Source organism: Rhinolophus sinicus, chromosome 8 (assembly GCF_057876585.1).
Source record: "Rhinolophus sinicus isolate RSI-liver-muscle chromosome 8, RSI-T2T, whole genome shotgun sequence".
Classification (NCBI taxonomy): Eukaryota; Metazoa; Chordata; class Mammalia; order Chiroptera; family Rhinolophidae; genus Rhinolophus; species Rhinolophus sinicus.
The window spans coordinates 39,967,032-39,993,483 of NC_142508.1; the positions used below are offsets into that span (position 1 = coordinate 39,967,032).

Consider the following 26,452-nt stretch of genomic DNA (forward strand, 5'->3'; position numbering starts at 1 on the left):
TCCTGGGGACAAGTCTCTCATGTTGAAACTGTTCCGTTGAGCTAAGCGGAGAGAGCTGATCTTTATCGCTCTCATGACTTCTCTCAATCAGGTGAGAGAGAAAAGCCAGAGTCAGCAGTGGCTTTTCCCAAGTAGGGGGAAGGGAAGGCAAGGTTCCTTTCCAGATCTTCCAACGCAGCTCATTGGGGGTCCCCACACAGTTCCGCCTGTCTTAGGTTGCTCCTCACGTGAGAAATCTTCCCCGTCCTTGGCTGCAAACCATCTTTTGGGGACCAGACAGAGAGACATGAGGTGTAAACATCATGATAAAACAAAGTCCCAAAAAGGCACAGTCTCACAGACTCTTCTTTCTTTAAGGAAAGACACGGGGGCGGGGGGGACAGTCGGCTAGGCTGCTGCGTGACAATAAGGGAGCAGGAGGGTTGCTGGAGGAAAAGTATATGAAGGTCGGTGCCTCTGTAACTAGTATTGGGTTTTAAGTCTCTGTAGGTTAGTTGGCTGGGTAGTTGGGAAACTGGAATCTACAAGAATGACTTAGACCCTGTGAGAACAAACCGGAAGCCCCATGTGTTTTTTGCCACCTCTAACCTCAATTTCACGTGTGACTTGCAGGAGAAGCTGTGCCCTTCCCTCATGGAGCTTCCCAGGTGCCTAGCCCCAAATTCACAGATGCTGGGATAGGAGAGCCTATCCCATCTGGGAGCAGATGGAGCTGAGGCTTGATGCTCCTCCAGGACAACAAGGTGAACCAGCAGGTCAGTGACAATATACAGGAGTCATTGTGGCGCCTGGGCTCTGCGCTGACCTTCCCACAGTAATATCTCTTGCTTGGCTTCAGCCGTCTATATCTCATGCAAATTTCTCTTTTAGACAACCCAAATCCAGCGCCATCTGGGGAAAGGTGTTTTAGAATGCATAAGCCGGGGCTGGCCCTGTGGCTCAGGTGGTTGGAGCTCCATGCTCCTAACTCCGAAGGCTGCCGGTTCAATTCCCACATGGGCCAGTGTGCTCTCAACCACAAGGTTGCCGCTTTGACTCCCGCAAGGGATGGTGGGCTGTGCCCCCTGCAACTAGCAACAGCAACTGGAGCTGAGCTGTGACCTGGAAGTACACACTGTTCCCCAATAAAGTCCTGAAAAAAAAATCTTATTAAAAAAAAAAAAGAATGCATAAGCCCAGTTTATGTTGGACAAGACAAAGTCACCACACAGTCCAGAGAGGGGAAATTAGCCTGCCCAAGGTCACACAGAAACTGAGTGACAGAACAGGAACCAAGCCAGGTAAAGCAATAAGGCACCTTCTTCTCAGGGAATGACATGGTATTGTATGAGTTTAAATGTTTGGGCCCAGGAGTCAAGATGCTGAGGAAGGAAGTCTGGCTTTGCCATTCACTTTTATAATTTGTGCACTATTCATTACATATGTGGTATTTCAATTAAAAAGTTAAAAAAAAAGTTTCATAGGGAGTAAGTTTCAGGCATGGTTTGATCTACAGGTACATGATGTCATCAGGACAATGGCATGATTTTCGGTCATTCTCTGAGCTCAGCCTTACTTGGGATGCAGAATGCATCCTCAAAACGGCGTCTCTCATGGTTCCAAGATGGCCTCTTGCAGCTCCCATGTTCATTCTTTCACATCTAGGGGGATGGAGAGAATGTTCCTCATCATAACTAGTCACAGAAGTCCTGAGCTTTATTTTAATTGGACTGAGTTCATGTGTCCAGCCCTTAACCAATCGCTTGACTTGGAAGATAGAACGCACTGATTGGCTTAGACCCCCAGTTACCAGGGTGACCATTTCTAAACCAATCACAGGGATCGAGCTATGTTGATTAGTTCAAGCCCTTCAGTGCCCACCCCTGGAGCTAGGAGTTTGAAGGGTGTTAATCCAACCTAAATTTTATAGCTTTTATTACTGGGGTAGGGAGGGGAGGAAGGGACATTGTGAAGGCGATCACATATGCAGGACATTTCTTTCTTCTTTAAATTTTTTTTTGAAACAATCACAAACTTACAGGAAAGTTGCAAGTATGGTGCAAAATACTTTTTTCCCTCTGAATCCATTTTTAGAGCAAATTGTCAATTTGGTGCATCATTCTGAATATTATTCCTGAATATTATAGTGAGTGTGTCCTACAAATAAAGACATTCCACGTAAAAATACTTTTGTTCCCTTTGATTCATAAGTTTTATGTGAGACAACGGTAAAAACCCACATTCTTTCACCAAACCTTCCATTTATTCATTTACATATGTCTACAGGGACTCGCGGATTCTCATATCTATTACTCCCATTTTTAACTTTGATGCTCAAATGTTTCCAGATTTGATCAGCGGGAGCTCTTCAAGCTGGCTCCTGTGAGTGTTTCCGCCTGTTTTCGTCATTCTTTGAGCATTATCTTTCTTTCTGACCCCAAAAGATGTTCCAGTCTCGTTTTGTATCTTCCCTGTCTCCACTCCCGTGGAATCAGCCATTTTCCCAAAGGATAAGGGAGGGGTGTGTGTGTGTGTGTGTGTGTGTGTGTGTGTGTGTGTGTGTGTCGGGGTACTTCTGAAAGCGGTTGACTTACCTCTCACCCCCGAAAGACCCCCTTGGACTCTGATTTCAATGCGGCTGGGCCCGGCCAATGGCAGAGGAGATGCTCTAGCGGTTGCCATGGAGACCGCCCGGCCGCAGAGGCAGTGACGTCACTGCGGGAGCAAGTGCAGAGGCCACATCTTCGTCTTAGCCAGGCCACAGGGTACTGGGGCAGCCTCTGGGCCAGTGGCAAGGGACTAACGGCTCTGCCTGCCAGGCCTCCACCCACAGCACCTCGGTGGCAGCGGCTCCCGCGAGATCAGCAGTCCCAGATCTGCTGAGATTGCCAGGGCTTGCAAAACCTTTGGAGGCCACCGCCAAGAAAGGGGAAGCAGCATCTTCAGACCCTCCCTGGTAAGGCCTTGCCCAGGAGCCACGAGCCAGCTGACAGACATCCACCTCTGCTTCCCTTTGCTTGAATCCCTAGGAATTCCCAAGAAGCCTTTCCGGAGGGAGGCTACAGTGCAGCCCCTGCAGGCAGAGCCCCGGGTATCCTTGATTAAGGTGGACAAATTGGGTCCGTGAGGCCTCTCTTTCACATAGCCTTCGGGAAGGGATCGTGGCATCCTGGATAATTTTTTGGATTCTCGAGGCAGCACAGGTGTGCACCAGCGGACATACTGCTGCCTCAGAGAGCTGGGCAAGATGCTGTTCGGTGTAAAGGACATTGCGCTGTTGGAGCACGGGTGCAAGGCCCTCGAGGTGGACAGTTACAAGTCCCTGATGATCCTGGGTATCCCAGAGGATTGCAACCATGAAGAATTCGAAGAGATCATTCGGGTCCCTCTAAAACCTCTGGGCAAGTTCGAAGTGGCTGGGAAGGCCTTTCTGGAAGAAGAGAGATCCAAGGCAGCTATCATTAGGCTGGTGGAAGATATCAATTATGCCGTGATCCCCAGGGAGATCAAGGGCAAGGGCGGCATGTGGAGGGTGGTCTACATGCCCCGGAAGCAGGACATTGAATTCCTGACCAAGCTGAACCTCTTCCTGCAGAGTGAGGGCAGGACGGTGGAGGATGTGGCCCGGGTCCTGAGGCAGGAACTGTGCCCGACGGTGACAGGCCCCAGAGAGCTGCCTGCCAGAAAGTTCTGTGTGCCCGGGAGGGAGGAGAAGCTGGGGGCTGGGGCCACCGTGGGGGTGGACCGGGTGTCACCTGTGGACTCGGTGGAGAAGGAGAGCAAGGCTGGAGAGGGCAAGAGGGGCAAGCGGAAGCACAAGAAAAACCGCCGACGGCACCATGCATCTGACAAGAAGCTGTGAGGTGACGCGGGGTGGGCGTGGGGGAAGATGAGGAAAGGTGGGTGTCAGCTGAGTGGGGGTGGGTAACGATTGTGGGAGGGTGGGTACCGTCTGAGGAAGTTTTGGGGAAGGCAAGTGAGTGTAGATCGTGTGTAACGGGTATTACTCAGTTGAGTGGGTAACTGGTTAAGAACGGGTGTCACCTGAGGACCTGGGAAACCCCTAACAAGTGTGAGGGTGGGCATTTTTGTCTGAGTTAACTTGTGGGTTACAGCTGAGTGGGTGTGGTTAACACTTGGTTGAGTGTGGGTCATTCGTTCTTCAGACATGTACTGCACACCTACTATGTCCCAGGCACTGTTCTAGGAGCTGGGGATACAGAAGGAAGGCAATCTTGCCTTCACAGCACTCATAGTAAGTGAGTGACGTGTGAGTTACTTGGTACATCTGAGTGGGTGTGGGTACCATTTGAATAGATGTGGGTAATATCTGGTTGAGTATGGAGTATTCATTCATTTGACAAATATTTCATGAGCACCTACGGTGTACCAGGCACTGTTCCAGGCACTGGGATACAGCAGGGAACAAAACAGACCCAAACCTTGCCCCCGCGGTACTCCTGTTAAATATTTGAGTAGGTGCGGGTAGCATCTGAGTTACTTGAATATAGTATATGAGTGGTGTGGGTAGCATCTGAGTGTGTAACATGAGTTCAAGTGGGTAATATTTGAGTAGTTGTGAGAGTAACAGCTGAGTATGTGAGTGGGTATTATTTCAGCGGGTGAGGGTAACTTCTGAATGAGGAAGGGTCTCAAAGACCCGCAAACAAAATCTGACAACCCTGAGACCCCGCGGGACCAGCTGCGCAGTCGCAGTCGGAGCCGTCCAGCGCGTCAGACTGTTGCCATGGAGACCGCGGGCTCTCAAGACTCCCCCCTCCATCCCCCGCCCCAGCGCCTGCTTTCCTACAAAGCAGGTGTTTGTAGGAAATGGAAGGGAGAAATCCGGTCCGGGATTCCAAGGTGTTGCTAAAAGTCTCTTACTAGAGTTCAGGAGAAGCCAAGCAGGAAGAACATGGCAGGGTGATCCCGGGGGAGAAAGACCGCTTCGACACCCCCGGCGGCGAGATGCTGGGGACAGCCCCTTTTGCTGGGTGTGTGTTGGGAGGAAGGAAGCACGAACCCCTTTAGCTTTGGGCCCTGCTGGAAATCCTGCCGTTGCAAAGTCTAGAGCCTTTTTTTGTTTCATAAACGGATGTACCTTGAAGGTACCTCTGGTACAAACTTGTCCGGGATGGGCAGCCTATTTTGCACATGACAAGCAGAAACCACGCCTGACAAAGTGAGCTGCCTGATCGCCACCTCTGAGGTACTCACTGCTCCGTGTGTGACTCTATAAAAAGCTGTCGCTGTTTTCTACACGCTGGGTCTCCCTTGCAGGGATGGTCAGAACGGGGACACTTCTGCTCTGATTGGCACCTGGGGTGAGGGTATGGGTCTCCCTAAATTAAACACTAGAAGCTCTGACTTGGGCGGGGAGGGGTGCGCTCCACTCTCTAAAGAACAAAAAGCAAGACTTCCAAGGAATGGTCCAAAAGGAGGTCAATAATTAAAAGGTCACCTTCAAGAGTTATCCGTTAACAGCGTTGAGTCCCCAAGTCCCTGTGATGGTGAAGAACCAATAAAAAAAAAGGAAGGAAGGAAGGAAGGAAGGAAGGAAGGAAGGAAGGAAGGAAGGAAGGAAGGAAGGAAGGAGGAAGGAAGGAAGGAAAGAGAAAGAAAGAAAGAAAGAAAGAAAGAAAGAAAGAAAGAAAGAAAGAAAGAAAGAAAGAAAGAAAGAAAGAAAGAAAGAAAGAAAGAAAGAAAGAGAACAAACCCAATTAGGTAAAATCCAAATGTTCGTGGTAGACAGAGCTCTTCTCCAGGGCCATCTGACCTGTGAATTTCCAAACTTTCATTAGTTCAGAGATCTACAAATATTTGAGCTGAATTTCTTTTCAAAAATGTAATTTACAGGTGCGCACACACATGGGTGAGTGTGTGCTTAGATTCTTAGGTATCAAATTGTAGCACTGGAGACTCCCAAGGTATTACTGTGTGGGCAATCATGTCTGTGAATTCCAGCATCAAACCCCCTTTCTTATTTCTGAGAGGCTACCCCATTTTGCCCCCCTAGCAGAGCCAGAGTGCAGACAAATGACCCACCCCCAGACAAGTCAGAAACTCCTGTTAGGTCCATGCACTCCCAGCAGGTGTTAAGACAAAAGATTTTTAGAGTTCACTTGTGTTGACATAACCTGAAACCCCAAAGACTGATTTCTGTCCATTCCCCAAGCGGACTCTCTACCATCACCCTCAATATCCTTTTCTTTTGTGCAATGAATGGTTGAGACAGGGCTTTTCCTGCCATCCCCACACGTATATTTGAATTTCTTGCAAGTGCATCCCTGGTCTAGAAGTTCGTAGGTCTCTATTGATCTTTTTATTCCTTGTAAATTTCCAGCCTGGCCACACCCACTCCCAGAATATTGGACTACTGGGCTCATTGTTGCGTCAGAATCTGGACTTGAATAACTGCTACAGAAACCTCAGGCACATGTGTTGGTTGCATGCAGTTCTCCTATTAAGGCACAAGGGACAATGTGACATTTCTTATCATCATATTGCAATATTAAGTCTGCATTTGTGCTTATTGTGGGTTTCGGGTGTTTCCCATACAGCGTTCATATTTGTGATACACAGCACGGGAGGTTGTTTAATGTTGCCCCTAAACCCCAAATCTCCTACCACTTCTTTGAGTTTTTCTGGACCAGTTGAAGAGTTTCCTGACACTGCAATGCAAGTTGTGCAAAACTGACACCATTTGAAGTTGCTTTTCTGTCTGAGTCAAGACATCGCTGGTATAGCAGATCCTAAAAGAAAATTCCCAAGTAAATTAGATGTTCTGCTGATGGAAGGCTGCAGCTGGCCTTTGTAAACCCCCGATTTCAAAAGTGGATTCAGTTAAAATTCTTCATTGTTTTTTGTGGTTGATGTCTTATTGTACAAACTTAAAAAAATAAACATATGCTAATGCAATCAGTCTGCTCTTTGATGTGTTGGGGAAGCAGTGTTAAGATTTAAATTCGGAAAAACAATCTGGCTGCTAAAAAAATGTTCTGAAAACCACTCCCATGGGTTGCCTGAAGTTTTCCAGGGTTGGATTATTTTAAAAAGTGATTTATCAGATCTCATGGTCAAGAGAACACATAGCTTTCTTCTATCCCATGGTCTTCCAATGGCTGATGGGAAAGGTGAAACAATTTATCTGGGATAAAGACAATAACAGCTACCCTGTGTTCCAGGCACTGTGCAAACTCCTTCACATTCATCAATTCATGATATCTTCCCAACCCTTGAGATATGGCAGTGTAGGTCCACAACTCCTGATCCAAAATCCTTGGGCTAGGTGTGATTCAGAATTCTGGATCTTAGAAATTGATACAGTGATTATATCTTATCCTGTGTAATTCACCCCAAAGGGCGTTGGGGCAGCTCCAATAATCAAACTCATTAGTATTCTGTAGGGAAATGTAAAGTGAAATAAATTAAGATGATACATAGCCTCACATCAGTCTAGATCTTGCCTCCAGATGTTTGTTTATTTGTTTGGGGGTGTTTGTTGCAAAGTTTTCAGCTTTTTATTTTTTTTTAATTAAATTTATTGGGGTGACAATTGTTAGTAAAATTACATAGATTTCAGGTGTACAATTCTGTATTACATCATCTATAAATCCCATTGTGTGTTCATCACCCAGAGTCAGTTCTCCTTCCATCACCATATATTCAATCCCCCTTACCCTCATCTCCCACTCCCCACCCCCCGTTTTCAGCTTTTTAGATTTCAGAAGAGGAGATATATGAATATGAACCTGTATTATTAATATTATATGATCATGACCGTCATCTCATTCGATGAATAAGGAAAGCGACACTCAGAGGTTAAGTGACTTGCCTAAGGCCACACAGGAAGGTTCAAGAGGGATTGTAACCCATGTCTTTCTGCCCACAGCCTGTGCTCCTGACACAAGGCTGGATCTCTTTGGGTCTGGGGTGGCCCCAGCTGACCTTGGAGTCCTAGCGTGGTTTACAGAGCCAGGATTTGAACCAGGCTCAAGGCTACCTGAATAACCACTAGGCAACACTGCCCTTCTAAAGACCAAGGCTTACATTTTTCGAACATTTACATTCCCAGGTCCTGTGCCAACGCTCAAGATACATGGTCTCATTGACTGCTGTTAAGCGTTGGCCACTGAGATCCTGGGTCCAGTGACAGTTGTGTTTTGCATTGACAGAAAAACCACAGTAGCCTGGTTTTCTCTCTCTGATTCCTGAACTTGATAAATGTGTGCCCAGCTCCCTCCATGTGCTGACATTCTCCATGTGCTGACAAAAGGCTGTTTTGGAAGCTGGGATGCCAGAAGGCAAACTAGTGAACACATTAAAGTAATGCCCCTCACAGGATATTACCTAACCTGACCCCTGGCATCAACAGGGCACACGATAAAGAGGGTGTCACTGCTGCTTCCTGCTGTATGTGTTGAGGATCTACTGTGTGCTGTCATTTAACCCATTGGTATCTGGTTCAGAGGTGTGGATAAATTGTATCCTGTTTATTGTAGACAGGGACCTGATTTCTGGACGTTCAAAATTGAGGACAAATCTGGTGACTGTGCCAAGGTTACAAGTGTCATCTGGGAGAGAAGTCTTTGGGGATTTCTCACCAATCTTATTCCCCACCTCAAACCTGCCAGGCAACTGGGCAAATAATGGAGGTTAAGAGTGTCGGGGTTGACAAATATCACCCCAACAAATTAAAAAAAAAAAAAAGAGTGTGGCAGTTGGAATCTAGTGATTCAGAGCTCAGCTCTGCCACTTCCTAGCTGTATGGCCTTCTTTGGCTTCAGTTTTTCTCATCTGGAAAATGGGAATAACACTTGCATAGGAGAGGTTCTGAGGATTAGAAGAGAAAATACACAGGGCCAGGGACAAAGTGGGTGCTCAATAAAAGTGAATTATAATCAGTATTATCACTTTCCCACCTTGTGGGCATATGCGATGGAAAACTGAGATGGAGATACATATACTGATATGAAAGACTTCAAGACATGCTATTAAGTGCAAAAAAAGCAAGTTTTGTAGTACTAGATCTAGCATCATTCATTCATTCATTCATTCATCAAATATTTTGAACACCTGCTAGGACTGTTCTAGATGCCGAGAATGCAGTAGTGAACAAACCAGGTGATTATCTCTGCCTTTATGGGACTAATGTTCTAATAGGGTGAGACAATAACTAAATAAGAAAATACCAGGAAGTGGTACACGCTGTGATGAAAACAATTTAGGATGATGTGAAAACCCCCCATGGGGTCAATTCTAAAATTACACATATGCTAAAGTAAGCATTTTTTCCCCCTGGAAAAGTACAGAGATATTTAACTGTGATTACTTTGGGGGAGAGGCTGGAGGCTTGGGGCTGGGACTGGGTTGCATTTCATGTTACACCTCTCTGTAACTCCAGCATTTTCTTAGCATGTGTGTGTGTCACTTTTAATATTACTATTGTTATTATTTTTAACGGCAACCAAGTGAAGCTGGGTAGAGAGATTTGGGCCATATTTTGTTTTCTCCCCCTATGTTCTGATTTTTCATTTCTTTTAAATAAATATAAAAGTGGAAGCTATAATTATCCTTTTTTGGGGGAGCAGGGCGGCTGGAGAAGGATCTTGCCTGCCAGAGACCTGGGCATGTTAAAACACCCACAGTGAATTGCTCAGAGGTTGGCAATTTCTGTAAGAATGTTGAACATACGAGGTTTTCATTTCTAGGATAACCCTCCCTTCCTTCCAACCAAAGACAGAAACAGCGCAAATGTCTCAAATGCGAGGTCATTATTTTGGCTTCTCAGATTTGGATTCTTAAGCCATTATTCCTCAAAAGGGGATTTTTAGCTTTGGGCCTCTACGAAGCAGATTCTAAGAGACGGTGACTTGGGGCATCAGACTTAAGGACGGGATGAGAAGCTGGAAAGAGGCGCTGCCCTGCCCCCCACCTCCGTCCCGCCACACTCTACCCTCTCAGAGCCAACCCGCGCTTTGGAACGCGTCTCCTCGTTGCCATGGAGACCGCTGGGAGGCTGGGCGAGAAACTGAGCAAAAGGGAGGAGCCGGGTGGCGCGAGGCCCGGCTTGGGCAGAGGCCCGGGATGGGGCTGGTGAGGAGGAGCAGAAAATCCAGCGAAGAAAAGCCAACCGAGTGAGCCAACTATTGTGCAAAGGCCTCGCTAAGACCCTGACCTCCCTCCATTCCCCAAGCGTCTTCCTTCCTCTTTCCCTCTTTCCTTTCCCTTCCTTTAATCTCTCCCTTTCCTCTTTTTCTAAACATCTGCCTGGTTCCTTCAGGAGTTGAATAAAACCACATATCTTGAGTTAAATAAAATTACACGTATTCATTTTTGTTGTGTCTGCTCGCTCGCGGGCGGTGAAAGAATTCACGAGTCAGATAGAAATATAGATTTATTAAAGTAAGAGGAGGGTCGGCTGGCCAGTCAGCTGGAAACTACTGCAAACTACTGCCTTGAGTCTTTGTTTGGTCTCAAGTTTTGTATTTACTAACCAGGCTGTAAATTGTTTTGGTCTGTAGTTGGGGGTGGGGGAAGGTGCGGTAAAGTTGGTTATGGCAACCTTTCCATACGTTATGTAGATTTAAGTTGGATCCAGAAGAGTGGATCCCATACAGATGAAAAACTTCCCAAGTCACAGGGCCTGCACTGGGCCGAAGTAAATAGAAACAAAAGAGAATCATTAAGAGGCAAAGAAAAGAAAGCTTTCAAAACTTCCCAAGCTAAATTGCACTTATTAATTTGAATTACACCAGAGGTCCAAATCTCAAAAATAGAAGATTTAGTGTCCCCTGTCTTAACAATTTTTATACTGTGTATTAAAGTCATTATTTTACAGGTTTCTTTACTTTTTTTTTTTTTTTTTTTTTTGACTGTTGGAATTTTGCTTTTGACAGCTGTGTTTCATTATAATTGGTTTCCTTTGTAATCCAATGGATGCATATTTATGCTTTGAAAGACTTTATGCTGGAAAGGGTCCATGGCATGGTTAAGGATTCCTAAGCTATAGGGCCCTGGAGAGGGTTGGGGAGGGGGGAGGCAGAATCACTTCTCTAAAAAACGTGCCATTTGAGCAGAGGGAGATTGCCAGAGAAGGTGGGGGCAGAGCATTCTGGGTGGAGGGAACAGCAAGTGCAAAGGCCCTGAGGTTGGGGGTGAACATACTGTTGGAGGAACAGTGAAAAAGCAGCAGGTATGGTTGGAGTGGAACAGAGAGAGGGAAGTGAGGAGAACTGATAGGGCTTCGTGGGCTGAGGTGAGGACTTAGATTTTACTCCTAGATGAGAATTTTAGAAAAAGTACAGATAGGTCTGACTTAAGTTTTTAAAAGATCCCTCCAGCTGCCAGTTAGGGATGGATTGCAGGCTGCAAAGGGAAAGCAGGCAGCCCAGTGAAGAGGTGTTTTTTTGTGGATCCAGGCAAGCGATAAAGATCAGCTGTGTCTTCCGAGCCTGCCTGGATGGTTACTCCAGTGCCTAAGTTCAAATATCAGCCCCTCCACTTACAGCTGTGCAACTTCAGACCAGACTCAGTGTCCCCATTTGTAAGAAGATGATAGCGAAGGCATGCACCTTACCCTATAACTTTTGAGCATTCATAACAACAGGCTATTCAGGGTGCCTGGTTCCAAGGAAACCTTCTGTGCAAGTTAACAATTATTATTACTAATGCCATTGTTATTATTGTGCATATCGGTGCTGACCTGGCTGCCTCAGCAGTACCTTGGGAGCTTTGCAAATCCTGGCCCCTGCATCTCAGGAAACCCCTATGTCTGTGGCCCAGTTTGAGGACCTTTGGTTTAATTTCATTTGTTTTAATTAACATTTTGGTTTGCCAAAAAGCCAAGCAATCCAAAAGGATATAGAATGAAAATGACACATCTCTGCCACCTGTTGGGGTCCCCAGTCCCCTTCCCCAGAAACAGCTACTGTTGGCAGAGCTTGTACATGTGCTAAGTACATGTACACACCTAGGCCTTTTGGCAGAGCTTGTACATGTGTGAGTACATGTATACACACACACACACACACACACACCAGGTCAGGCTGTTTCAGATTCAAATCCAGATTCAATCATTTGCTGGCTGTGTCACTTTTATTTTCTCAGCTACAAAGTGGGAATGATCATTGTATTACCTGTCTCATAATGTTATGGTGAAGATTTCATAAGTTGATTCATAGAAAACACAGTGGTGTCTAAGCACATAGGAAGTGCTCTATAAAAGTTAACTATCCTTTTTTCATAGCTGCTCAGTGTTTCACTGTAAGAATAGACCATAAAATTAAGTCAGTCCCTGCTGAACAATTAGGTTCATTCATTCACTTCACTCAAAAATATTTGTTGAGCACCTACTGTGTGTCAAGCCCCACTGGTACAGCTGGTGCATTAAGATCCTTGTACCACTTTTTTCACCCCTATTTATGGGTATATAGGGAGGAATTGCTGGTACCAGAAGTCACATAAATTTAGAATGGTAATATACGGTGTCAGTGGCTTTCCAAAGGACGGCCCCATTAGCACACCCACCTCTGGGCTAGGCTGGAAACCCGCACGTTTAGGATGGTAGGTTTGGGAATTGCTGCCTTATTCGGAGAAGGTGCTGACGTGGGCCTCGGCGCGCTTTCAGCTTGGAGGCGGTGGCCCCTTCCAGGCCCGGGGCGCGGCCACACCCCCGTGCGGGAGGGGAGTGAGGGCGACCCAAAAGGAGTGGACAGCCCCGCTGTCAGTCTTCTCGAGTCTGGGAGTGTAAAATGAGAAGGGGAAAGGTGGGCCTCACCCTGGGGGAGGACGAGAAGGAACTTCCCTCCCCGGAGCTCCACAGCACCGCGCGCGCGGGCAGGGAGGCGGGAGGCGCGTCAAGGTCAGCCTGGACTGGGGTGGCAGCCTGCCGAGGGGCGGGAGACCCTCCTGAGGGGCTGGGCTGCTCCTCCTAGCGCCTCGGCCATATTGAATAGCCGCGGCTGAGCTGTCTTTGTCTGCGAAGTCCTCTCCCAAGTTCCAGGCGCGTCCCTCGTGCCTGGGGCAGGAAGAGCCCGGGTCAGCCCGTGCGCCCCAACTTGGAGCCGGGACACCACTTTTGGAGCTTGCTGTGGGCTTTGAGCCTCAGGACTGACCTCACCCCGACTCACGTAAGCATCCTGGAAATTGATTTCCACCAGTTCTTAAGAGGGGACTCTGCCTTGGTCCAGACAGGACTTGTTGCAAGCAGAGAAATTGGGAGGTGTTGGCTCATCTCCGGCTGGGGAGGTGAGACTCTCCGGGCAGTGCTGCTGGGACCTCCCACCTCCACTTCGACCCCCAAGACTAGGGCCTTCGTGTAGTTTGGGCTTGTTGCCCCCACCCCAGATTTCACCCTGGAGATCTTAAAGACCCTCGAGAAAAGCCACGTTGGGGGCTGGTTCCCCTGGGGCTTCCTCCCGTCTCCCGACTGCCTAATCCTCTGGAGCGTCCCCGACGTCTGCAAAGATGTGGATTTGGACGTCCTCGTGGAAGCCTTGAAGCCTGTGGGGACCTTTAAGAAGATCGGCAAGGTGTTCCGCAGGGAGGAGGACTCCACGGTGGGGATGCTGCAGATTGGGGAGGACGTAGACTATTTGCTCATCCCCCGGGAGGTCAGGCTGGCTGGGGGCGTCTGGAGGGTCATCTCCAAGCCTGCCACCAAGGAGGCGGAATTTCGGGAGCGGCTCACCCAATTTTTGGAGGAAGAAGGCCGCACCCTGGAGGACGTGGCCCGCATCATTGAGAAGAGCACCCCTCACCCGCCCCAGCCCCCCAAAAAACCCAAGGAGCCCCGAGTGAGGAGAGTCCAGCAGATGGTGACCCCTCCTCCCCGGCTGGTTGTGGGCACTTATGACAGCAGCAACGCCAGCGATAGTGAGTTCAGCGACTTCGAGACCTCCAGAGAGAAGAGTAACAAGGGCCACAAAGGCTCAGGGCGTGGCAGGAAGGTACGCAAAATGCCCGTAAGTTACCTGGGCAGCAAATTCCTGGGGAGTGACCTGGAGAGCGAGGATGACGAGGAACTGGTGGAGGCCTTCCTTCGCCGTGGGGAGAAGAAACCCAGCGCGCCGCCGGCCCGCCGCCGCGTGAACCTCCCGGTCCCCATGTTTGAGGACAACCCGGGGCCCCAGCCATCTAAGGCGGACAGGTGGCGAGAGTATGTCAGCCAGGTTTCCTGGGGGAAGCTGAAGCAGAGGGTGAAGGGTTGGACACCAAGGTCCAGCCCAGGAATGGGCGAGGCCCAGCAGGCCTCTACCAGGGTGGAGAGGGATGGGGTGCCAGGAAGTGCCAGCTGGGGGGATAATGTGGGGAATGCAGGAGATGGGCCAGTGCCTGAGGCCCCTCCAAGACGATGGAGGCCCAAGATCAATTGGGCCTCATTCAGGAGGCGCAGGACGGAGGAAGCAGCATCTGCAGTTCAGGGGACAGAGGCTGCAGGTACTCAGAGAGAAGAGGCTGCAGATGACCAGAGGGCAGAGGCCATAGCTGACCACGGGGCAGAGGCTGCACATAATGAGAGGGCAGAGGCCCCAGCTGTCCAGGAAGCTGAAGCCTTAGCTGCCTCGGGGGCCACAGGAGCCACCCCAGGAGTTAGGGCCCGAAAACAGGTGAAGACAGTGAGGTTCCAGACCCCTGGGCGCTTCTCGTGGTTTCGCAAGCGCAGGAGAGCCTTTTGGCACACTCCCCGGGTGCCAACCCTGCCCAAGAGAGTCCCCAGGGCAGCCGAGGCCAGGAGCCTCAGGGTGCTGAGGGCCGAGGCCAGAGCAGAAGCAGAGCAGGGTGAACAAGAGGACCTGCTGTGAGGTGCTGGCAGGGAAGCCAGAGCACCTGCCACCCACTCACTAACTTATTGGCCACTCAGGACGCATCCCTCTCTCTCCTGCCCTTGGACAGAGATAATCTTTCTGCCTCCACACCTGAAATAGGAGGTAGAGTGAAAGCCAGGCAGTGCCCCTCATCTCTCTACTTAGCACCCCTTTTCATGTTAAAATTTTATCTTTCATGCATTGATTTTTAAAAGTCTTTCTAGTAACCCAAGGAATGTAAAGAAGGAAACCTATACAATGGGGTTGCATTAATTTCCTCAAAAGCAACTCCAGGTGCTCAGCTTGAAAAAGGGAGCGAGGGCCCAGAGGAGCGAGGGCCTGGAGAAATTCCTCTCTTCCCCTTTCTCATCTCCCTTCCTCCTGCACGCTTCACATTAACTGCCTCCTTGAATTTACAAAGAGGGCACAAGTCAACATGGAAATAAAAATGTTTACAAACTTATTTCTTGGCTTTGGACTTGGCAGCGGAAGAATGCTCCAGGGTGATTCTGTCACGTCCTTGTGTCCCCTCCATGACCTGTGTTTATGTCACTTTGCTTGCCATCCCCACACCCTTGGTTTCTGCCAGGTCCAAGGGTCGAGGGCCTGCAGTTTATACACTTCATACGTTTTACAAGGGACAAAAGAATCATCTGGAAAATGTGTCTAAATGCAGATTCTGGGACCCTTCATGCCAGAGCTGTGAGTAGCACTGGCTGTGCCCCACCAACATCTGGGGCAGCTTCGCCACTGGACACAGTGACAAATCATTGCAATAGGAACAGGTCCAAAGGGGGGTTGTGGTGTAGTAATGTGGAGCGTGTTGTGACTGGTGCTTACAATCGGGGAGAAATCGGGTTGCTAAGGCCCTGTGGGAGCTGGAGAACATCTCTCTATTGTTTGTGTCCCCCACCCCACCCCCACCAGTGAAAAAACAGATAGCAAACGACCACACCCCAACCTCACTGGAGGCCGGAGAAAAGGGAATTATGGAAGAGGTCAGCCCTGTCCTGACTGGCTGCAACCTGGCCTGAATTTCTTAGTTTTTTTTCCCCTTGGAACTTAAGAATGTTCAGCCCTCTCCACCCTCTGCCCCCAAATTGGTCACTGCTGGTGGGGCTTGCTGTGTGATGCTAATAGCCCCTTTGAACTAGGCGTACCATGTTTCCCCGAAAGTAAGACATAGCTAAGACATAGCCGGACAATCAGCTCTAATGAATCTTGGAGCAAAAATTAATATGACCTGGTCTCATATGATATGAAATGATATCATATGATATATCATATGAGACCGGGTCTTATATAAGACCGGTCTTATGTTAATTTTTGCTCTAAAAGACACATTAGAGCTGATTGTCTGGCTAGGTCTTATTTTCGGGGAAACACGGTAGTTAACAGCTCATATATGGGCAAAAAAGAGCCCCCAGTGAAATTTGGAAAAAAGACAAGTTGTGGACCCCACCTGGAGAGATGGACTTTGGGGCCTGACGTGGGGGGAGATAACCAAGTGGGTGGGGCCATCTCTGCAGTGGCCAGTGAACACTCTGGATGCCAGGTTGGTGGGGGCTGTCATGTCTGCTGCCCATCTGGGAGAATAGTGGCCTCCTGACCTGGGGGCCCGGCCTGTTTGGGTTGCTGGAAGGTAAAAGGAGAGCGGAGCAGAGATGGTGAGAGACCTGGAGACACTCAGAGACTTTAGGCAAATCTATCTCCCTGCTAATTCTCAGTTTGTTCCTGTCCCCAGCATCCCAGGCATGGGCATCCAGCAGGACACTAGAGGTGAAAGGTCCCATTGGTAACCTGAGACAATACCAGGGCTTTCAATATTTTTTAATCCAAGGGGGTTTCAAATGGTGCCCGCAGGGACCAGCCCAAAATACAGCCCATTCGTGCTTCTGGGATAGTGGTTTCAAACATACTGGGATTTTCAGGGAGAAAGTCCCCAGAAAACTGGAGTTTTGTCTCCAAACCAGCCTTTCTCTGGGCAGGCCCAGCCACTCCTAACTATCACCAAAGAGAAAATGAAACACAGATGTAGAGATGCTACCCTGCAACAGATGGGGCCTTTCTGGGTCCCCCTTCCCAGGTCCCATGGTGATGTAGGAAAAGATGAAACCATTAGGCGGACAGAGTGAGGAGGGATTTGGAGTTAGGTTGCCCAGCTCACCTCCAGCATTGCCCCTTACAAGCTGTGTGACCTTGGGATGGTTACTTAACCTCTCTGTACCTCCAATTACTCATCTGAAAGAGAGATTATCATAGAGCTTTCTTCCCAAGATTGCTGAGAGGATTGAAGACCTGATGTGTTAGAGCTCAAATCAGCCCCAACGGACCTTATCTCCTCTTAATCCTGTTATATGTCAGAGGAGACCAATTCTTTACAAGACCCTACTACAGCAGCGGTTCCCAATCCTGGCTGCTGTGTGGAATGACATGAGACCTTTCAAATGCCCATGCTCAGCCTTAACTATCAGAGGTTTTCATGGAACTGATCCAGGGTAAGGTGGGGACATGCGGAGCTCTAAAGCTTACGGGGTGATTCCAATGTGCACAGGGGCTGAGAACCGCTACCCTAGGCTTCCAGGAGATAATCAGACCCCATAGTAAAGGTTCTCAGAATCACTTGGAGGTTCTCAGAATCACTCAGAAACACAGAATACTGGGTCCCAACCCCAAGTGATTCCATAGGTCTAGAGTGGACCCAAGAATGTTCAGTTTTATGAAGTTCTCAGGTGATGCTAATGCCGTTGATCCCAGGACCTCACGTGAAGAACTGCTGCCCTCCAGGAATATCCACTTTCCGCAGCCTGGCGTTCAAAGGCCAGGTGGAGCCTCTGGCGCTGGGCCAGAGCCTGCAACATCTTTAACTAGCGGTGCTGGAGCGCCCACCGGTGGGCACCGCAGGCGCCGCAGCTCTTGTGGGCTTTCTCCCCGCTCCCCAGTAAGGCGTGGTAGCGTCGTCTACTGCCCCCGGAGTCCCCAGTCTTTTCTCGCAGTAGTTTTAGGACCCGACCACACTCCCAGGAGTCTCAGGACTTGAGCGGGCCAGGGACCAGGAAGGGTCAGCCCGGGGGTGGGAAACGAGGTTGGGTATGGTACGGGGTTGGGAGCCCGGGCACCTGGACTTCATGTCCTGGACCCGTTATGTGGTTATGAGAGGAAGCTCTGGAGTAGGACAAATCCGGGATTGAGCTCCCTTCTCCGACTCTCTGAACCTCAGTTTCCTCATCTGGGAAATGGGGAGTGAAAACCTGCCTTCATCTAAACCTTTTCCCCCAAACCTGGGCTATCCACAGACTCAAACCCGCGCGCACAACCCCTCCGCCCCCCTTCCGCCCCGTCCCCAATCTATTCACCTCGTAGAACCTCACAGAGACAAACAATACCGAAGCCTGGCCCGGGAGGGGTGGGTGATGAAACCTGAATAACCCCCTAGTATCACAGCCTCGGCTCAGAGCTTTTGCACCTGTGTTCCTGCCCTCTGGATGGCTTCCCTTGGGTATCCGCCTGCCTCACCCCTCACTTATTTCGGGTCTTTGCTCAAATGTCACTTCCTCAGTGAGGGCTTCCCCGCACAACCTTGAACAGGTGATGATTGCAAACCCTCTCCGGCCCCACCTCCTCAGGCCCCTCCCTCCGGGTTTTTCTCCCCTGCAGCCATCGCTGTCTAATGCAGGACCCTGCGCTTCTCTAGGAGGCTTATTATCTGTCCCCCGCGGGTAACGCTCCCCGAGGCTCTGCATTTGTCTGTCCTGCTTCCTGCAGCAGCCACAGCTCCGGGCTCGGATACACGTCCTTTAAGTTTCGCGCAGCTCTCTCGGCCTGGTCCCAGGAGCTGTCTTCTCCCAAACGAGACGGCAGCGTTCCGTGGGGTCCTCGGGACCGCGGCACCTCCGGGCTCCCCGTGGGGACAAACCCGCTGCTAACCGGCCTGTGTGGGCCCCGCGCGCCGCCCTTTCCAGCGGGATCCCAAGGCCTTTTAGACCCTGCCACTTGGACCCGAGACGCTGCTCCGCGCGCCCCTGGGCTCCCTCCCGCCAGGGCGAAGCGTTGCAGCACCTTCTTCGCCCGGCTCATCTGGGTCAGGTTCTCCAAGCACGCGTGGTTCATTCAGTCAGTCATTCGACAACTGGAAACAGCAGCCCCCGTGTGCGGGCACTGGGCAGGCGGCCCGGTACAGGACGGACCACACTCTCGCCTGCCCTCCCCCCACAGGGGTCCTGCTCCCACTCTGCTGCTCCTCACCCCTCGCTCATCCACCCCAGCTCCCCATCATCGGTGGGACCCTTGGCCTCAACCACGTCCCGATTCCTCTGCCAGCTGCGCTGCTGCTGGTCGCCCAGGGGCACTGGTGGCAGTTGGAAGCGGTAGGTGGGGACGCTATCCGGAGGCTGCCGGGGCTGCGGTGGCAGTCGCAGCAGCGACGTGAGCCGGGGCTCCTGGATCCCTCCTCCGGCATGGGCTCTGTTCGCGGAGCCTCCGCGCCCAGCGACCTGGGCTCTGGGCAGCAGCAGTCCCCTGGCGGGGAGCAGCTCGCTGCGTTCCCAATCTGTGGGCCCCCTGATCTCCCCCTTTCTGCACTTTGCCTGCAAAACGCGTGTCGCCAATTCCCTCTATTAACCTCCCTGACAAACACAGTCAGTGCGAGGCTTAGAAACACATACCTGTGGCAGGTGGCAATCAGAGCTCTGCAAAATGAGATGGGAATGGGCGGGAATGGTGACATTTTCACAAAGGTGGTCAGGGAAACCCTCCTCGGAGAATGTGATATTTGAAGAAAGACCTGTGTGAAGTGAAGGACAGACCCACGTAAATATCCTGGTAAGGGCTCTCCAGGGAGCAGGAACAGCAAGTGCAAAGGCCCTGAGGCAGAAATACGTCCCACGTGTTCCCGGAACAGCAAGGATTTTTGAATGACTGGAGCCATGAGAGAACCGTGGGCTGGAAGGCCGACAGCTGAAATGGGGACAGAGTGAGTAGACCCGTGCTGTCCCAGAGAACATTCTGCTATAATGGAAATGTTCTCTACTTGCACTGGCCACATGTAGCTCTTGAGCACCTGTAATATGCCTGGTACAACTGGGGAAAAAAAGCATATTCAATTTTATTGAATTTTAATTGCACTTAAATTTAAATGACCCCAAATGACCAGTGGTATTGGACCGAGAAGTTCTAACCATTATAAGGACTATAGCTTTGACTTTTAGTGACATAGGAAGCCATTAGAGGGTTTGGGGAAGGGAGTAATTGGCTGGGACTTGACTTCTTGGTAAAACCAAGTCAAAAGGCCAGCCCAGATTCTAGCAGAGAGGAGACAGACTCCACCTCTCGTTTAGAGCAGTCCCAAGCACACACAAGGAGAAAAATAAATAGTGGCCATTTTGGAGACAATTCCCCACGTGTGCCCTCTCGCGACGGCTGGCACAGAAGACCGGGAGTCAGTTTGCCCCGCTCTGGAGTGGACGCATCCATCTTTGCCCTCCCAAACCCAGCGTGAGCATCCACTCAGGGCTTAGAGGTGGGGTGGGTACTTTGGTGACCTGGTGATGCCAGCAAGAATATTCACTATTTTTAAAGCAGGAGGGACTAACTGCTGCCTGTAGGGCCCAGTCCCCAAATTCAGCCCATGGGTGACTCTGGGATTGTAGTTTTCACTCCAAACCAGCGTTTACCTGGATCGGCCCAGCCACCCCTCTCTGTTCCCTAAGAGAACGACAGAACACAGACATGGAGTGGGGAGAGTCTGCTTGGGCATCTGGGAAGGAGAGAGATGGAGACGTTTTTCTGTCCTCCATCCTTCTTGGGGGAGCAGGGAGAGATGTGGAAACGGAGCAGTGGGGGTAGGGTATTTGGAGTGGGGTTGCCTGGACTCACTTCCACTCTCCCCTTATCCTCCTTATGACCTTGGTTACTTATCTCTCGGTGTCTCCATTTAGGCACCTGAAAATGGGGATCACGTTCTCAGCATCCTCGGGAAAATGGGGAAGCTGTGACTCCAATGCTTAGAGCAGAGCCCAGTGCTCAGCCAACCCCCCCTTCCACGCCCCACAACGCTCAGTAAGTCCTACTGAGGTTATTATTCACGGACAGGTCACTTCCAGACCATCTCCCACCTGACCGTGACCAAGAAGGGGTGTGTGTGTGTGTGTGTGTGTGTGTGTGTGTGTGTGTGGAGGGGGCAGACCACTGTGTGCTCCAGGACAGCGCATGGATTGCGATTGCCTCCCGGTGACTCAGGCCCCACCTGATCTGCTCCAGCTCATCCCTGCAGCTCATCCCCACACCCAGCGTTCCACCTGCCCCAGAATTTGGGGGGCAGGGAAGGGGTGTTCAGTCACAGACTCTGGAGTCACGTGGCCATGGTTTGAATCAATCCAGACTGCCTGGGTTCAGAGTCCAGCTCTGTGTGACCCTGGGGAAATCATCTCTCTATTTTTTATCTGTAAAATGTGAACAATAAGCATGCCTAAACTTGCCTTAAAACAATAGGAGCGTAACAGCTAAAACATGGAAGCAACCCCAGGGTCCATCTACTGATGAATGGATAAACAAAATGTGGTATATACATACAATGGAATATTATTCAGCCATAAAAAGGAAGTTAATTTGGTAATATGTTACAGCATGGATGAACCTTAAGTGAAATAAGTCAGTCACAAAGACAAATACTGTGTGATCCACTTATATGAGGTAGTTACAATAATCAAAATCATGACATTAAATATAATGGTGGTTGCCAGAGGCTGGAGAGAGGGGAGAATAGAGTATTATTGTTTAATAGGTATAGAGCTTCAGATTTCCAGATGAAAAAAGTTATGGGGATGGATAGTGGTGATGGCTGTACAACAGTGAGGATGTTTGTAATACCACTGAACTGTACACTTAAAAATGGCTAAGATGGTAAATTTTATATTTATATGTATTTTTTAAAAAAGATTTTACTGGGGAAGGGGAACAGAACTTTATTGGGGAACAGTGTGTACTTCCAGGCCCTTTTTCCAAGTCAAGTTATTGTCCTTTCAATCTTAGTTGTGGAGGGCGCAGCTCAGCTCCAGGTCCAGTTGCCCTTTTCTAGTTGCAGGGGGCGCAACCCACCATCCCTTGTGGGACTCGAGGAATCCAACTGGCAACCTTGTGGTTGAGAGCCCACTGGCCCATGTGGGAATCCAACCGGCAGCCTTTGGAGTTAGGAGCATGGGGCTCTAACTGCCTGAGTGACTGGGCCGGCCCCAATATATTTATATGTATTTTAATTTAAAAAATAAAATTAAAAAAATAACCTGAATGCTTCAAACTGTTCTTGGAATATAGTAAGAGCTATAGAAAAAAATGTTATTGTTATTTTTGTAATCAGTGTTGAATCCCACCTCCCCTGTTCAGAAATGATCAATCTGGGCACGTTTTTCTGCCCTGCGCACCTGAGCGCTGGAGAAGCACTTCGGTGGGCACGTCTCCAATTAGCGGTCTTGGAGCGCCCCCTGGTGGGAACCACGGGCTCTGCGACTTGCGTGGGCTGAGGCTACCAACCTGGTCTTGCCTGCTGGGGGTGGCGGGGAGGAGGTCGCTTCCTGTCCCGGGAACCCTCATTCCTCTCTCCGGCTGTTGTAAGACCTGTTCACACACGAGGGAGTCTAGGAGCGCCCCTCTCCTTGCCTGAGCCGGCCAGGGGCTGGGACAGGATTAGCCTCAGGAGGTGATGTAGGGAAGGGGGCGAGGAGGAGGTCAGGTCCTTGGTGCGGGGGCACCGCGGCCTCAGCCTCGGCGATCCGGTGTGATCCGTCCGCGGGACTGGAGGGCGGTGATGAGAGGGACCCTGAAGTTAGACAGACCCATGTTCGATTTCTTCCCCGCCTCTCTGAGCCTGTTTCCTCATCTGGGAAATGGGGGTGAAAACCTGCCTGCATCGTGTTCACCAGTGTCAGCCCCGGAAAGCAACTGGCCTGGCTTCCACCAGGTGGTGAGAATGTGAAAAAAGGTGAGGGGAGCTAAGTCAGGAAGTAGGGTTAAGGGTGGACCTAAATGGATTTCCTTTAAAAGAATAGTTTTCACCTGAGATCATCTCCCACCTTCTCTTGGCTTTGAGGTTTCCTTTCTTCACATGGGTTTTATTTTTGTTTGTTTTTATTTGTTTTAGGCCACATGAGAAGCTTGTGTTTGGGAGTCCCCAGTATGCAAGGATTGTAGGGAGAGTGACACCCAAACTTGGGATGTCCGTTCTCTACTCTGGACGTGCAAACTCCAGCTGGTGGTGGTGGCTTCTCTGAGACACAGGGAGGTTTGGTAGTTTCAAGGTGTGGAGTAGGCTCGAGTCAGCCCATGTCACAATCACACTAACCCACCCTAACTCACAGACACCCAGACACACCCACACAATCCCCCCACCCCACACAATCACACACCTACCCACCCAGGTACACACACACCAAACTGACTAGTATCCTTTCACATGTCCACACACCCCATCACACGCACATGCAGCTCCTTCCCCATTCCACCCCTCATCCTTGCCCATTCTCCCTTCCCAGCTTGGTGCCAAATGGTCTTTTCTGGACGCTCTTGGCAGATCTGGGCGTGTCCCAAGGGGCAAGATTTGCAGTGGGCATTAGGGAACTTGCCCTGGGCTGAAGGGGTGCAGATGGGAACTCCAGGAGGGAATGTGCAGTTTGAGGCTTGGGCCAAGCCTGGGGCAGGAGTGGGTGTGGCATCAGACTGAAGACCATGCCATCCTCCCTTAGACTGGGAGTGAGCTGGGGTCTTCCCTTCCTAGGGAGCCTTGGGCTTCACCCTGATACCACCCCCATCCCCAGGTCCCACTGCCATCCAGGTGCCTCCTTACTCAGCCGGTCTCCTTCCTGGTCCTTCCTCCCCACTCCCAAACCTTCCCAACAACCGTCAACAGATCTGACTCTGTCCCCACTTGCTCAGAGCCTATCATGGCTCCCCACTGACCTCAGGACAAAGCCCAGCTCCTCACCATGGCCCATGAGGTCCGAAAAGGCCTGGCCTGTCCTCCTCGGTATCTCATTCCAGCCTAAAGTGCCTGGACCGGGTCAGGTGCCTCCTCTGGGTCGTCACTGTCTCCCCCACTTAACTGTGAGCCCTGGGAGGGTAGGTGCACGGCTGTCTTGTCATTGATGAGTCCCCAGCACCACCCAGCACGGAGAAGGGACTCAAGGAAGTTTGTTGAAAAAAGGAATGAAATAATTCGGTTTCAACTTTGGCTCCATATTTCTTTTCCCTGGGCTGTGGCTTCTTGTGCCCACCAGAGGGTGCTTTAATCCAACAACTATTTAATTCAGCGCATTTGCCATCTTGGGCATTGGGAAAGGAGTAACTGACACCAACAGCAGCTAATTCAGCTCTACTGCGAACCAGGCCCATGGCGCTCCACGCACCCGATCTCCACATCAACTAGATGAGACCTAACCAAGATGGATGAGGAAAGCGAGGCTCAGAGAGGTTGTTTAATTTCCCCAAATCACACAACATCTAAGCTGCAGATAAGCTCCCAGTCCCAGCCTGTGACTTCACAGCTCTTTGTTCTTTGCCAAGGTCCCAAAAGAGATGGTGGTGACCAGGTGCTGGTCCCCTTGATGAGGATGGGGAATGTTTGGAAAGGGGGCCTCTAGCCAGGCACCTCCCCACTTCTACCTGTTGTAGGGCAGATTCTTCAAAGGCTGACCTGGGTAATTCTCACAGCAGCCCCATGATGCGGGTTCTGTTATCATCCCCATTATACAGATGAGGAAACTGGGCTCAGGAAAGTTGAGAGACCTGTCCAGGGTCACAGGCCTGGAGGTGGCAGAGTCATGATTTACCCGACAGGAGGCTGTAGCCAGGGCAGGACACAGAGGCCTGGAATGCCAGGATGAGGAGATGGACCGCCTTCTGGGAGGAGGAGGAAATAACTAAAGGGTGGGGGTCTTGAGAGGAAAGGGTCGTCCTTTGTAGGTCTGCACCAAAGGTTCAGGGAGCCCAGGGAACCTCGAGATCTTGGGAATTCTCATTTTATAAAGAACCTGAAGGATACAGACTAAGGAAAAAGGAAGTAACAGTGAAATTGTGAAGCTATCAGTTCCTTATGGAACCTGGAAAAACTGTCCTGGTAATATTATTAAGTGCAGCAAAAAGGCATTGGTAGAAATGTATTGCATTTTGGTTAATTAAAGAAATAATTTCATAAAGCTAGCACTTACTGCCTGCTAATGACATGTCAGGAATTGTCTAAGAATTTTACATGAGCTTTTGTCATTAATCTCTATACTTCATGATTCCCATTTTACAGGCAAAGAAGTTCCATGATGTCCAAGTGTGGCAAAGAGAGGTTACAAACCCAGGTATTGTGACCCTGGGCCCCGGTGCCCACAACCCTAAACTGGCTCTGTGCACCGGCTCAGAGTTTTGGTCATTTTTCCATGGCTCCTCAAAAGAAATACGCGTTTATTTTCTAGTTAGGTCCAAACAACCTGATAACAACTTAGTAGCTATTTAGAAAATATACTGAAAGAAAAACTTTGATTTCATTCTTAAATAAGCATAATTATTTACTAATGGGGTGTGTGTATCTGTGTGGCGCTGCACAACTTCTCAAACCTTGGGATCAGATTGAACACTGCCACCCTCATTTCCCGTCCCGCTCTGATTTTGGCCTGCGATTTGCTTATTATCCCCGCAGCCAACGAAGCGCAGCTTTAAGAAGACATGACGTCATCGAAAGGACTGCGGCGGGGCTAAGGTGGAAGCTGCGAACTACCTGAGCTGGTAGTTCCCGCAGTGTCCGACAGATGTCGCTGTGTTTCCCTGAAAAATGTTAAATCTCTCTTGGCTTACAATTTGGGAACCACGGTGCAGGTGCTTCTTTAAACATATATACAGAGAACTGTCATTGGAGGGGTGTGTTTGAAAAGCGTAGATGGTTCACGAAGAGCTGACTACATATATGTATAAAACGAAAATGGAATCCCTAATTCACACTGCATACAAAGATGGACTCAGAGACCTCTATGCCAAAGAAAACACATAAAATTCACAAGACTGGGAGGCAGGGAAGCATCTCGATGGAGATAGAGGGCAGGAAGAAGTACATCTTGAACAAAACTCCGAAAATACAAACCAGTAGGCAAACCACGAAGTTGATTATATCAAAATGAAGAGTTTCTGTTAACATGTCACCATAGACAAAGACACAAAAGAATGGAAGAAGATTGCTACAAATTTCTAGGTGTTGGGAATACACGATGAGAAATGTACACGATACTTATGCAAATCAAGGAGGAAAGGAAGGCATGCACAATAGAAAAACAGGTGAAAATAGGAACAGGCAATTTAGAAGAGGGGTCACGTCAACAGCTCATCCACACATGATCAGATGCTCAAAATCATTAAAAGTTATAAATATACAAAATAAAGTAACAATGAGTTACTGCTTTATACTTATGAAACTGGAGACACTTGGATAATGCTATTAATATGCCCCTTTTCCAGACGAGAAACTTGAGGCTTGGTGGGGAGAAAGTGCAAGGGGTGCTTGCCAAGCCCACACAGCTGGGAAGTGGCAGGACAGGAAGTGAACACAGGTTCTCTCTGATCTCAAAGCCCAGACTCTCAACTGCTGTCAGGTAGCCTTGGCAGCGCCATCCCTTCCCTTCATTCACAAATTCATTCAT

General features: G+C 49.7%; 2 protein-coding genes across 3 annotated transcripts; both read left to right on the forward strand.

The window, feature by feature from the left end:
* Positions 1–2,701: 2,701 nt before the first annotated feature.
* Positions 2,702–6,897, forward strand: PNMA8C (PNMA family member 8C). 2 transcript variants are annotated; one of them, XM_074316226.2, is made up of 2 exons: positions 2,702–3,878; positions 6,323–6,897. In XM_074316226.2, exon 1 carries the CDS (start codon positions 3,227–3,229, stop codon positions 3,839–3,841), a length of 615 nt encoding a protein of 204 aa, XP_074172327.1. In that variant the 5' UTR covers positions 2,702–3,226; the 3' UTR covers positions 3,842–3,878; positions 6,323–6,897. The 2 variants fall into 2 exon arrangements, with proteins under 2 accessions (XP_074172327.1, XP_019608232.2); XM_019752673.3 differs by having other exon boundaries at positions 2,703–3,842.
* Positions 6,898–12,546: 5,649 nt separating this feature from the next.
* Positions 12,547–15,249, forward strand: CCDC8 (coiled-coil domain containing 8 subunit of 3M complex). Its single transcript, XM_019752573.3, has one exon. The coding sequence runs from the start codon at positions 13,545–13,547 to the stop codon at positions 14,781–14,783; it is 1,239 nt and encodes a 412-aa protein (XP_019608132.3). The 5' UTR covers positions 12,547–13,544; the 3' UTR covers positions 14,784–15,249.
* Positions 15,250–26,452: the final 11,203 nt, after the last annotated feature.

Excerpts from the sequence above, each read along its gene's own strand:
- PNMA8C (XM_074316226.2), top strand. The coding sequence starts at position 3,227 with ATGCTGTTCGGTGTAAAGGACATTGCGCTGTTGGAGCACGGGTGCAAG.
- CCDC8 (XM_019752573.3), top strand. The coding sequence starts at position 13,545 with ATGCTGCAGATTGGGGAGGACGTAGACTATTTGCTCATCCCCCGGGAG.